At 30.1% G+C, this 13,401-nt stretch overlaps 1 protein-coding gene across 1 annotated transcript in view; it reads left to right on the top strand.

Annotated features, from left to right (window-relative positions):
• Positions 1-11,675, top strand: part of LOC148274600 (uncharacterized) — a 35,156-nt gene extending 23,481 nt beyond the window's left edge. Inside the window, exons 6-7 of the mRNA XM_088236899.1 lie at positions 7,008-7,067; positions 10,433-11,675. Coding sequence (XP_088093025.1) covers positions 7,008-7,067; positions 10,433-10,519 — 147 coding nt within the window. The 3' untranslated portion in view covers positions 10,520-11,675. The remainder of the gene's footprint in view (positions 1-7,007; positions 7,068-10,432) is intronic.
• The last annotated feature ends 1,726 nt before the right edge of the window (positions 11,676-13,401 follow it).

Below are 13,401 nucleotides of genomic sequence, written 5' to 3'. Positions count from 1 at the left end.
ACCATTAGTTGCGGATTTGGGAATTATGATGATGCGTAGTGTGAAATATTCTCGTTCTTAGCTGCGCGATTTAATAACTCTGATAATATTTTCATCTGAGTCGTCCGTCTCGTTCGAAACTCAAAATGCAAATGAGTGAAATAATGACGCGTATTGCCGCGCTACTGCAGCTGTAGTACGTTTAGTAAGCGAAGCGCCGCGCCGCGCCATTGAAGTGCCGCGCCGCCGTAGTGCGGTTTGACCTGTAACTGCAGTAGCGTGACAGTACGCGTAATGATATCAATTTTTGCATTTTGAGTGTCGTACAATGTGGACGACTCTGATAAAGCAGAAAGAAACGCCAAGAAAAGATTCTGGGTGCATGACATTCCCAAATCACGCAGTGAAGAACGAAAATATTACACACTATTTATCGTCATGATCCCCCTCTCCGCTCCGTCGCGTCGCGGCGCGGCAAAATATTCTTCCGGAGGCAACTCTGCCGCGGCGCGCCGCGCCGCTCTTGTACAATGAGGAATTCCACTGTTTTCTATTTTTTTCTTTCTATTAGCGTACTATTTAACTAAGAAAAAATATTTTATTTTTTTGTGCGTTATTTACAAAGATATGATTTTTTAAAGTTACATTTATCAAATACCGCGCCAAATGGCTGTCATCAGTATGTCACTTTTCAGTAGTGACGTCATGTAACGGTTGGCACTTTTACTTTCACTGACCACGGTAAGTTGTATTACTCCAGCCAATAAAAAAACTGACAAGAATCAATGGAATATTGCTTTGATTACTTCATTTAGTTGATCGTAATTTGCTCATTTCTATGTTATGGTTGTTTTTACGAACGTTTCGATTTAGAAAAACCTAGAAAGTTGACATAATCTCTGGTTGAAAAGAGAGTATAATGAAAATTATACTCTTTTTTGTATGGTCAAAACGTATCTTACAAGGTACGGGGACTTTAAAGCGGAAACCGGAAATACTACACGTAGATATAAGGAGTGGCGTCATTATTAACGATTTTAAAATGAATACTTTTTTTAACATGTTTTATTTATTTTTGCGTGCGTTTTTGAAATATTCACGTGTACACGAAAACATTTTAAAAATTTAATTCCGGGTTGGGCTGGAATTCCTCATTGGTTTCATACAAAACAGTGCAAAGAATATTTTGTATTGCCGCAAAGCGCCGAGCAGTGCCGCGCCGCGCCGCCGTAACATGATACGACCTTTATAGTGAAGTGAAGCACTGCGCCGCTAAAGTGTCGCGCCGCCGTAATGAGGTTTAACCTTCATTCTGAAGACTGTGACATTATAACCACTTCAACATCGTTGCATTCAAATAAATATATTAAAATACCAGTGGCATTTTTTGCATATACTTGTGATAACTATGAAGAAGCTGCAGTACATCATACCTTACAATCTAGAAGAATCATCAATGATACTGCTTTCCTTTACAAAATATGCAATAATAACTTAGATTACCCTCAATTGCTTGAAAAAAATAAAAATTTTATTCCTCAACGTACAACTCAGCTGCGACAATTATTTCAAGTTGGTATTTCAAGCACGAATAATAATAAGAATCAGTGGCGAACGGTCACTTTTTTTATGGGTAAGCTTTTATTTTTTTTATAATTTGTACCTGCATGTACATACATATAAGTAATCTCGCAAATGAGCGGAGGCGTATGAAAAAAAAGTATACACAGGTACACAGATTCCTTTTCTATGATTTTGTGTAAAAACAACTTCATTTCTCCAGCTCCAGTTTCACCTGCTGGCAACAAAAGACGCAATACCTACTTATTTTTAATTAAAATAATTTTAACCAATAACCCAACAAACAAACAACAGTTAATAACTTTGCGAAATATGTAGGTACATTCTCCATTATTTTAACACAGTACATTTATGCAAAAGTTTAAAAAAATAAAATATTTAAAAAATAAGGATAATATAATAAGTATATTCATAATTCCTTTTTGTTTAGCACTGATTGAAAACACTGTATATTTTTTTATAGTTTACATTTTATACGGCAAATATTTAGGAACTAGAAATACAATGGCAAGCTGCGAATTATCTATTATATGGACGGTTCGCCCCTGATAAGAATGCATCTTTGCCCTGAATTTTAAATAATTATAACACGTTTTTCCTCACGTTAAACAAATTTTTAAGAAAATGCTAGAACCCTAATTACAAATAGTAATTGTAATTTAATCTAACTGTACCTACCTAATATCTAGTTTTTTTGTGCACTTTAATATTGTAATTATTTTCTCTTGTTTGAAAGAAGAAAGAAGGGAGGACTGATAGCTCCGTATTACTCCGTATAGATCCGCCGGCGAAAGGATTTTTAAGTTCGATTAAACAAAAAAAAAAAAAAAAATATTATTTCATTATTATTGTAATATTTTATTTATTTTTTACGCGTGGAATGATACGGAGTGGCTGTTTGAGTGTACGCTTTTTTTTTTTTCTTTTTTTGACATTGTATTTAGTAATGTATAGAAAACTATAATTGGCCTTCAATTTTGGTTTATTTGTAAATATTAATTTTTTTGTCGTAATGGCTGTTATTTTCTTTTAATTAATAAAAAATAAATAAATAAGAAAATGTTTCAATATCATCGTCAATACATTTCTCCACCTAAAATGAGGTTTTATTATATTTTCTGTCAAGAGTAATGCAAATACTATGGTAACAGTTTTATTCGTTTACGTCTTGATTTAATTAGTTGATGATATAATGTGGTTTTTTAAATTTTCAAAGTGAAATTTAGTCAAGTCCATCGAAGACGGTTAATTCTCAAATAATTAATTAAATATGTGAAATACATTTTGTATATACAGTAAGGTATGAGGTTTTATTCTGATGCGGAAAATATTTCCTCGAAAAAATTTAAGATATTTTTCCAGCAAAAAGTCAATATCCCATACCGTGCTTTTAGGGAGTAGAGAACTACTTGTAAAAGTTTCAGGAGTTTTCGGTATGGGGTTTAAGAATTATTCACAATCCACTTAAATATTTCTCCCAAATACGGGGTCGAATATTACGTGAAGGAAAGTAACATCGGAGGAATTTCGAAAGGGTTCATAAAACATTTTAAAAATAGTACGGAAATATTTATTTTTTCAAAACTTCAAGTACAACAAATAAGTATTTTGCGGACTGATTGCTAAAAGCAATATCTTCCAAACAACCAAAAAACGGACTGGTCAAAAATAGGGTTGATCAAAAATTTGTTCTAAATAACAAAAATATATATCAAAAGATACATACATGAAAAAAAACCTAATAAATTAAAAAAACAGCTGTTTTTAAATGAGGAAATAAGGCTTGTGTATAATATACTTTTAAAAAGCTCATTATGCTTTGCATAATAAAGAATGAGGAATGTGGAATCAGAAAATGAGTTTAAATGGAGAGAGAAAAAGGAACAAAGGAAAAAAAAGGGATAAAAATACATATTTTTTTAAAACAATAAGATACAGGGAGTTCACGATTTCGTGGATATAAAATAATGTTTCAGGCATCTCTTGAAAGTGGCTAGAGAAGGTGCATTTTTTATATGAAGAGGTAGCTTATCCCAAAGTCTAGCACCTTGAACGGAAAAGAAATCGCTGAAAAATGATGCGCTATGTCGAGTAATGAAAAGTGTTCTGTTCTGAGAAGAGTGAAGTGAAAGACCATGATCAGAAAGGTAAATGGAAATCTCAGCAATATATTTTAGAGCGCAAGAGTAGTGAAAAATATTATAAAAAAGTGAAAGAGATGAAAAGTTTATGCGCTGATAAAAACGAACCCACTTGAGTTTGGAGCGAAATGGTGATTCATGGTCATACTTTTTGAGATTGATGGTTGAAATGCTTTGATTCTGCAAACGCTTCAGATAATATATGAGTTCCGTATGGGCGTTAAGATAGCAAATATTAACAAAGCACAGAGTAGACAATTTTATAAATTGAAACGTTTTTTGTTTGTAGTGGTAAGAAAACTCTGAAGTCATTTCAGTGAATGGAGGGTGCGAATAAACGTCTTCCTAACCTCAGTAATCTGTTTTTGCCACGTTAAGTGTTGGTCAATAATAATGCTTTTCAAAAACTGTTTTTGTGAAAGGAATCCAATTTTGGTCGATCACTTAGGTAGAAAAGGCTGAGAAATTTAGAAATGAGATTTGCCTATGGCTACCAATTATAATCGCCTGTATTTTTTCGGATTGATCAGTGAACCGTTATCTTTGGACCAGCAAGAAATCGAACTTAGATCAGATTTTAGCGTTTTAATAGCATTGCTGATATTTTCTATATCAGGATGCAAGTAAATCTGACGATCATCGGCATAGAGATGAAACGATCTGAAAGTATATCAGTACCTTATGAACCTTAACAGAATTCCACGAATTCTAATTGGCTAATAATGTTGGGAATACCTTACTAAAAACAATATTTTTTATTGTCCTTAAATACTAATATTTGGTTTTAACTCCCAGTTTTTAATTATCAACTATGGAAGTAAACACTATGTCATGTCATATTCCCGTAGTAGGCAGAAACGATAAACCTAAAATTATTTTTTCGTGCACGCTTACGAATTATTTACCTTGTTTACATGCTCACATCCAAAAAAAATGGTAGATTTAATGGTGGTTTGCTTTTCTCGGTCTCTTTTGGCATTTAAATTTATTAATATTCACATGGTTAGTATTTTTAGCAGTCCTTATATCGTATATTAACTCCATTAGGTGTCCTTGGCACGGCAACCTCAGTGAGGTCACATTATTTTTATTATTAATCATTGTTTACCACATTAAAAACAATAAATAAATAAACATACCCGTACCTTTACCTTAATTTGGTTGACAAAATATTTATCTCAGCCGTTCAACGTGGATTTGGAATTGTTTTATGTATCTGTCATGCATATCGATCGTCCTGTTTATTAGTTCCGCAAATTGCAAGTTTATAGATAGTAAGAAAAGAACTATTTTAAAAATCACATAAAATTGAACATTGTCGATTTATGCAGGATTTAAATATATGTTTTCAACCGATATAATGTTAAATGACTACGTATATTAACAACATAAACCTGATATAATAACAGGCATTAAAACTATTTTTGAAGTGACACAAGTAATATAAGAATTTAATTTGTAGAAGCTTTTTTGCTAGTTTTTAATTTATTTTTTTGCATGTTTAATTAGTTCATTTGGATAAGTTTATACTGAGTTAATAACCAACATATTTGGACATACGTACAATTTGCAAATAAACAAAATTTGAACATTTTATTTGGCAGTGGGATTAGTTATTATAACGTTATGTTTCGTTGATTTCCGAGTCAAGTTTGTTTCCAATAATAAAGTAGGTAATATTACTTTGAGGTGAAAGTATGAAAGGCCAAAATACAGAGAGATATTACATAGTCAAATAATTGTCAATGCTTGCCAAACAAAAGGGCTTGATCTGTTCTGGTAAGTACGAGAAAATGTACACTGTACGGTGGTGCAGTTTGGACATTATGATAAGATTCACATTTTGCTTCAACCCATTTTTTTATTCAATCTACTTTCTTCAGATTTTTTTGAAAAAAAAAACAACAAAAAAAACAAAAACAAAAAGTACTTGGTCTTTATGCGCCTAAGTTAATTAAAAAAAATTAAGAGGGGGTTATTTGTCCGTCAAAAAGTCACTTGTGATATTTTAGCTATTTAAAATATTGTTTTATTGGCTAGAATATGAACGAACGTTTTTGTTAAAAACCATTTTTTTCGGCTGATGACCATATTTTTTTTTAGTGGCGTAATTTTGAACGGCGCGCGGCGTCTCGTTTTAAAATGGAAAAATAGTATTTCCTTACTTCTTATCAGACTGCATTAACAACAAGACTGGAATTATAAGTCAATAATTTATTGTAATCTTAATCACGTGCCCTTATTATTCACGCAGGATACTTCATGATAATTAGCAAATATAAAAATATGAAAAACCTATAAACAAGACATTATTTTTCGCGCATTCTTACTAAAAATATTTTAATTTCTTACCGTTTTTATCTCTACTTACCTTTTTTACAAAAAGGTTCATTTTTTTAGATATATGAAGGTCAAAGTCGAAAAAAATAAACCCTTAAACTGGCCTTGTAACAAAAATATAATTTCAAACATGATTACGAATTCCCATCTACATTCTCTGATTTTCTTACCTCTGTCATTCCGATTATTTTTGTACAGTTATATTATCCATCAACATTTAAGTGGCCACCTTTGGAATAAAATTGATTCAATATCAACCCATTCACCATTTTTGTATGACCTAGTCCTACGAAAAAATATTTGGAAAATCGGTCCGACGTATTACGAATTATTTATCAAACAATAAAACTTCCTTCTCTACCTTCACTGTGAAAAATTTATATATGTTATGTTAGTTTGTAATTAACCCTGAAGAAGGCATAGTATTGCCGAAACTAGTTGGTTCCAAATTATAAAAAATATAAGTGGTACATTAAAAACAAAGTGATTTTATTTTATTTAAATCTATTAAATAATAATGTTCCACAAAGTAAGTGCTTCGAACATCAAAAATATAATAAAACTTCAATTGATGTCGACTTTGATAAAACTTTCTTCAATGAATTTTGAGTAATAAATAATTACGTGTTATCAAATATGCATAAAAAAGTAATTGATTTAGTCTATTGCATCAATTCAGATTTTTGAATAAATTATTTTACTGCACAATAATAAAAAATTAAAAAATACATTATTTTTAAAAAAAAAAATTTTAAAATAAATATTTGTGTTCTTATGATTAACCAATTTTTTTGATTTTGAGGGCCATTTTCAACGAGTTGTAAATAACTCACTATTAGAAAATGGGAATCAAGTTGGGGTAGAGTGGGATTCGAACCACAGACCTTTGGTCTGTGAGTCCAAGACACTAGCCACAGGACCACAACCCGATTTATTATTATATTTTAATTGTATTATTTTTTACAGCAATTTGACTCACTATGTAAAGCAGAGGTCTGTTTCTTTTTGTCCAGAGCACTTATTAACGTAAGTAATAAAAAAAACATTTTATTTACACCATTCATAAAAAAAAACTAAATGTGTTTGGTTAAAAAAAAAAAAAAATTTTTTCCTTTGAGAAACTTATACCTTCTTCTGTATAATTTTTCGTAGTTTATTTTATCGTAAAGTTTTATTTTTCTTTTTATGTTGGACGGTAAAAGTTTTCTTCTCGACTCAAGGCAAGAGATACGTCGGATGATGCAAAATGGAAACAAGTATTTCTACAGTATAAGAGAATCGCAATAGAACCACTTAAATAAAATCGTTCTTGGTGTCACTTAATAAAAAAACGTTTATGTATGCGTCTACCTAGTTTTAATTGTAACTGAAATTAATTCTGATTTGTAAATACATTTTTTTCACACTACAACAGCCCAAGATAAAAGTAGTGAATTATAACACAAAGAACTGATGATTAAAAAATTACGTCAAATTAATGTGAATTCACTGAAAATCGAACCCGGAACCCTTTGAGGAGAAGGCAAGCATCTTAGCTATTACAACTCAGAAACTGCCCTAAATTACATCAATTTGAACTTATTTAAATCTATATGTCAGCGTCTGAAAATTAATCCCATAGACGGTCAAGACACCAATTTTCGAAAATGACAATTTCTTAAACTAAAAACAGTTTTCTTTAATCATCATCATCATTCCCTTTTCGCACCTAATAGTGCGTAGGGCACTGCATCGGTACACCAATTACAACGTATCTTTTTTTATAAATAACTTTTTTGTGGCATAAAGGTAAGATTATCAGTCTTACGTTTTACTTGCCAGTCCACGTACTTTGAATGATTCTAGTGTAAAAACACATTTTTAAATAAATATTTTACATCAACCATGTCAGGAATCAAACCCGAAATGACTTGTATGGTAGACAAATGCGCTAACCACTAAACCACGAGGTCGAGTGTTTTTTCCTTTAAGTAAGCAATTAACTACGCACGTTATCGCATTTATCAAAAGTTGTTTTGAAAAAAAACGATGTTTAAAAAAGTTTTTAAAAATCACTCAAGTGACACTAAACATGACCAATGCCAACCATGTTTTAGAAGCTTATAAAAATGGATTATCCCGCAGTTTCTCTTTAGGGGTAGGCAGATGAGATTTATACGTCAAATCTTAAAGGTTCTCAATAAGGATTCCAAAATTTAGTTTCAATGATTTGTTTTTTAATTTATTTTTTTATTCACGTTTTTATTATTATTTCCAACTCCACAGTACTAAAGCTGTGTGTTGAGTTGGGGCAAACAATTAACTTAAATAATACAGCACAACAAAAAATATACTAAAAATTTAACACATGGAACATCAATTTATCTAATTTCGAAGTACGTGCAACTTATATTCAACCCATAAATAAAAAACATAAAATTGTAATGACGCATCAGCGCACTCGAATATTTTTATTTTATTTTTTGTTTAAAAAGATGCATACATTATTGTTAATAGACATATTGTTAAAAATATTATCAGGGTATTTTTTTCACTCATATAATTCTTCAAATATCATATTTATTTTAAATGGTTCCAACGTGATACCTTGTACTGTATAAGGTTGAAGACAATAGTGTTTTCACGCTGCAGAACTTGTATGAAGTAAAATACTTTTTTAGTTGAACTGTGAAAAGTTCAGAAATATTCAAGAACGCTCTCCCCGCTATGAAACTAGGAAGTATTCCAAATTCGTAAACTGGAATACACAATGTACAATACTGTACTTTCTCTGTACCATACCTCAGTTTGCTCGTAATGAGAAAAAGCAGATGTTCCCAAGACATTTTGCAAACAGTAATATCCACCACTTTCGTATATTTTTATCACCATTTTACTGCACAAGCATAAATATTTTGTCTAGCAAAAGCAAATTTTTCAAGTATTGAAAATATTTAACGTGTCACTTGTATTGCTTTTATTTATTTTTATAATTGGTAAAAAAGTAGAGTCCCAAAAAGGCGAAAAATTGCCGTTTTAAGACCTCACTCAAAGTTAGATACGTATTATTATAAAACTTTCTTAAAAAATTGGAGTATGGAAAACTTATTCGAATCGATTTGTTACCAAAATGAGTTTGAAAAATTTGCAACGTACTCGTTATTAAAATATTTTTTTTTTGTATTTTTTAATTTATTTAAAATTAAGTTTTTGTACAAGTTCATGCACTTATTATGGCTTTTTAGGCCATGCCTGTGTTAAGCCGTAATAATTTACAAGAAGAAAAATTATATGGTAAAATAAATTAAATTACATGTGAAAAAATAAAATAACAATCCCGAAATATAAAGCAAAAATAATATAGAATAAGAATAAAACTATAAAGAATAATCAAAAGAAAAAACAACATAAAATATAAATAATAAAATATGAATTAAACAAATTTACAAACAGACGTTAATTGAACAGCATCCGTTGTGTTAAGACGCTTAACTCGCGCAGGGAATGCTCCGGGTTCGATCGCTGGTTAGAAAACAAAAATTTAATCTGATTTTTCTCTAGCTTAGGTTTTCTGTGCTGTAATTCACCACGGGCATACGGTGTCCTGGTCGGTTGTGGGGCACAAAAAAAACATTTTCGTCCACTTTGTGTTATCCACTTGATTTTCCACTTTGTTTAATGTTTATTTTTATTTTTTTGTTTATACTCTTACAATGTTTTTATTATTTTAAGTATATAATTTTATGTTGAGATCAAAAATTGAAATGAAGATAAAAATAATAAATTAGATAGAATATATTTAAAATCAGAATACAGGCTTAGAATAGGGAAATATCACATTTTTTAAAAAAACATTTAAAAAGTTATAAAGGTTTACGAAATACTGTCGAGTAAAAAATATTTTTTTTACTAATTATTAGTAGAAGCATAAAAAATATTTTTAAATATGTAATTTTGAATTCCCGCAAAAATGGTCATTCCATTGGCTACGCCCCAAATACGTCACGATTTATGTTTATTTGTTCCTGACCATTCAATTTTGTGTAGAAAATTATCACAAATCTTTAGGTTACAACTACTAAGGCCAAACCTATCGCGTTTTTCTAGTAACGTATTTTAATAAAATTTATTTTTTACATTTCTGAATGAAAACATTTCTCCACAATATCCATATTGATTTCTAAAATACAGTCAATTATTTTAAATCCATTAAATAAACCTTTGTTTGTCTTCGTAGTATGTGATATTTTCCTATTGCGACTGTAATTGAACTGAATTACATAGTATTCGTAGTTAGCTATATAATTTTGATTTTGAAATTTAATCTGTAATAACATACAATTTTTTATTTCATTATTATTTTGTGTTTTATGAACCTGTCATAATATCTAATACATTATTTTCACTCCCAGGTTTCTGCAATTTGGTGTGTCATGAGGTTTTATCACCTTCTCAAAGCAGGTGTAACATGGAAAGGCCCTGAAGCAATTGAACTATGATACACATCCCATCTCGTCAAAGATCCTTTGGATGATCCTCCAGTAGAAGATGAATCCTTGCTTGTCGGATACGACAGTAACTCTCAGACTAGCGTCCCTGAATCCATATAATCAGTGAATAATCATGGACGAAGAAAACGATAAAATTATCAAATTTAAAATTCATTTTATATAACGTTTAAAGTGAGTGTAAAAAACTATAAAAAGCAACCTCTTGAAGGTTGAATCCAATATTTGTCTTGTCAGACATTTTATCAAATTGAAGTAATTTTTAAAATTTTAAATGTATAAAGTAAACATGTATTATATTTACATTTATTTATCACTCAAAGATTATAATATAGGTATTTCCAAGCGAGTAATACTTACTTTGAAAACTGTACATGAATTTGTTCCTAACCGAGAATGTCACTAATAGCTATCTACAAAAGTAAAAATTCCTAATAGTAAAGTAAAAACGGGTATTATATTGTATTTGCTATGTCTTCGCTTGTTTTATTTAATTTCAATAAGTCTCATAGCGATTGAAATTTGTAGCAACAGAGAGTGTAAACGTTTTTGAGAAAGAAATATTTAAGTTAAGGTATTTACTGGGCTTATGACCTGTCTTTGGTTAGTTAAAGTGCCCAACTTCCACACTGTGTAACATTTATCATTCTGCCTTTGTTATTAAATGCCTAGACTTCCATATTACCTTCTCAAAATTGTTTTCGCCTTTCTATTAAAATAAATTTCAAACCTGATAAACTCCCTAGAAATTAGAATCCAGCCTTGTCTACAAAAATAAGGACATACTCCAACTTTCGTTGACGTCTAATGAAGGTTCAGTCCTTTAATGATTCCAAATAATAAAGTTCATCTAAAATTCCAAGTACGTTTATAAAATCAAAACATTCGTTAAATTTTATTTGTTCTTGCATATTGATACTGCACTTATTGTAAGTATTTATAATTCGTGGAAGAAGTTAATAATAATTGAAATAATACTGTGAAAATTGTTAATTTTAATTATTCACTATAGTATAATTTAATGGCACTATTTTTATGAAGAAATACATTTTTTTTGGGCTATGTATAGCGTGTGAGCTCGCCAATATATGACAGTAAAATTTTTATTGTCTTTGAATTTCCTAGAGTTTTAACCATCGAAAAAAAAGAAGATTGCAAATAAAATCAACAGACAATGGAAATTTGACGTGTATTATTTTAATAGATTGTTTATAACAGAAAAATACATAGAGAAATATGCATTTTTATTGTAATAAAAACAGTCTAGTAAATTCGAATAAATAAAAATACGCTTTATATTAACAATATTAATTAAAATGCAAAAATAACATTGAATACTTGAAAAATAAATATTACTGAGTGTTACAAACATAATTTTAAAAACGGATAGCGATTAAAAGTAAAAACTATCTTTAGTTTAATTCTTATAGCGATAAATACATAAACATTATAAAACAGGAGTTATACAAATACAAAAATAATATTGTAACTAGGCGGCTACCTACACGGTTAAATTTCGAAACACCACGCAATTTCTTATCTCGGCTACGCTATGTAAAATGAAAAAAAATATTTAAATTAATAATTTCATCACGTCATGAAGTCGCCCCTGGGTAGCGCCTGCTAACGTCAATCAACAAAAACATCCTTGTTTTAATTACAATATTTTGGCTACGCCATAAATCTCTTTTTTTAAATAATTTCTCACGTCACAAAGTCACCCCTGGGTAGCGCCTGCTAACGTCAATCAACAAAAACATCCTCGTTTTAATTACAATATTTCGGCTACGCCATAAATCTCTTTTTTTAAATAATTTCTCACGTCACAAAGTCGCCCCTGGGTAGCGCCTGCTAACGTCAATCAACAAAAACATCCTCGTTTTAATTACAATATTTCGGCTACGCCATGAATCTCTTTTTTTAAATAATTTCTCACGTCACAAAGTCGCCCCTGGGTAGCGCCTGCTAACGTCAATCAACAAAAACATCCTCGTTTTTATAACAGTATTTCGGCTATGCCATGAATTTCTTATAAAAAATGTCAAAACGTCACAAAGCCACTCTCTGAGTGTCGCTACTGACATCATTTACAAAAACATAATTATTTGTGCTTTTTTCAGGTACGCAACATTTTTTTTAAATACACCTACCTAACCGATAAAATACTATTAGTAATTAAACCAAGGTGTGCTTTAAAGTTCCGTATGGCCAAATAATATTATTTATTATTAGAATATTATTGACATGTAGTTCAAGCATTGCTACATTCACGTTGCTTTACTTCTGAGAGCTCAACTGCTATGTTTTTCTATGGTTATGTTAATGTCATCTGTCATGTATTGGCGAGCTCACAGGCTATACTTACGCCTTTTTTTTTTATCATACTATGCTCAAATTTCTGATAATTTTTTAATTTAAATTCATTATCGAAAATGTATTTCTAAAAATAATAGTAATCGCTGCAGAACAAAACTTAAATATATTCATTATGTATCTAGAAAACAAAATAAATAATTTATTACCAAATAATTCTTATAAACGCCCTTTTTTGTTGTTGAAATTCTCATCTCAAAAGCTAATGACAATACGAAAAATATACATATTTCGATGCATATTAAGAACAGAAAATGCATATTTTATATACGAATTTTTACTTGTTTTGTTTAATTTATTTATTAGGTAAGTAATATAATAATAATTAAATAAATAAAACAACTTTGTTTTTAAACACTAATTTTTATTTTTCACCGACCGGTTTCAAAGCAAACAAGCTTTTTTGTCAAGGTTTACGTAACTAATCGGATTTTTTTAAACCGGTCGGTGAAAAATAAAAATTAGTGGTTAAAAACAAAGCTGTTTTATTTATTTTATTA

Source organism: Micrasema longulum, unplaced genomic scaffold, assembly GCF_059751315.1.
Source record: "Micrasema longulum isolate JH-2025_06_02 unplaced genomic scaffold, ASM5975131v1 h1tg001617l, whole genome shotgun sequence".
In the NCBI taxonomy this organism is placed as follows: domain Eukaryota; kingdom Metazoa; phylum Arthropoda; class Insecta; order Trichoptera; family Brachycentridae; genus Micrasema; species Micrasema longulum.
The sequence above is the reverse complement of the archived record's forward strand: the minus strand, read 5'-3'. Positions and strand labels throughout refer to the sequence as shown.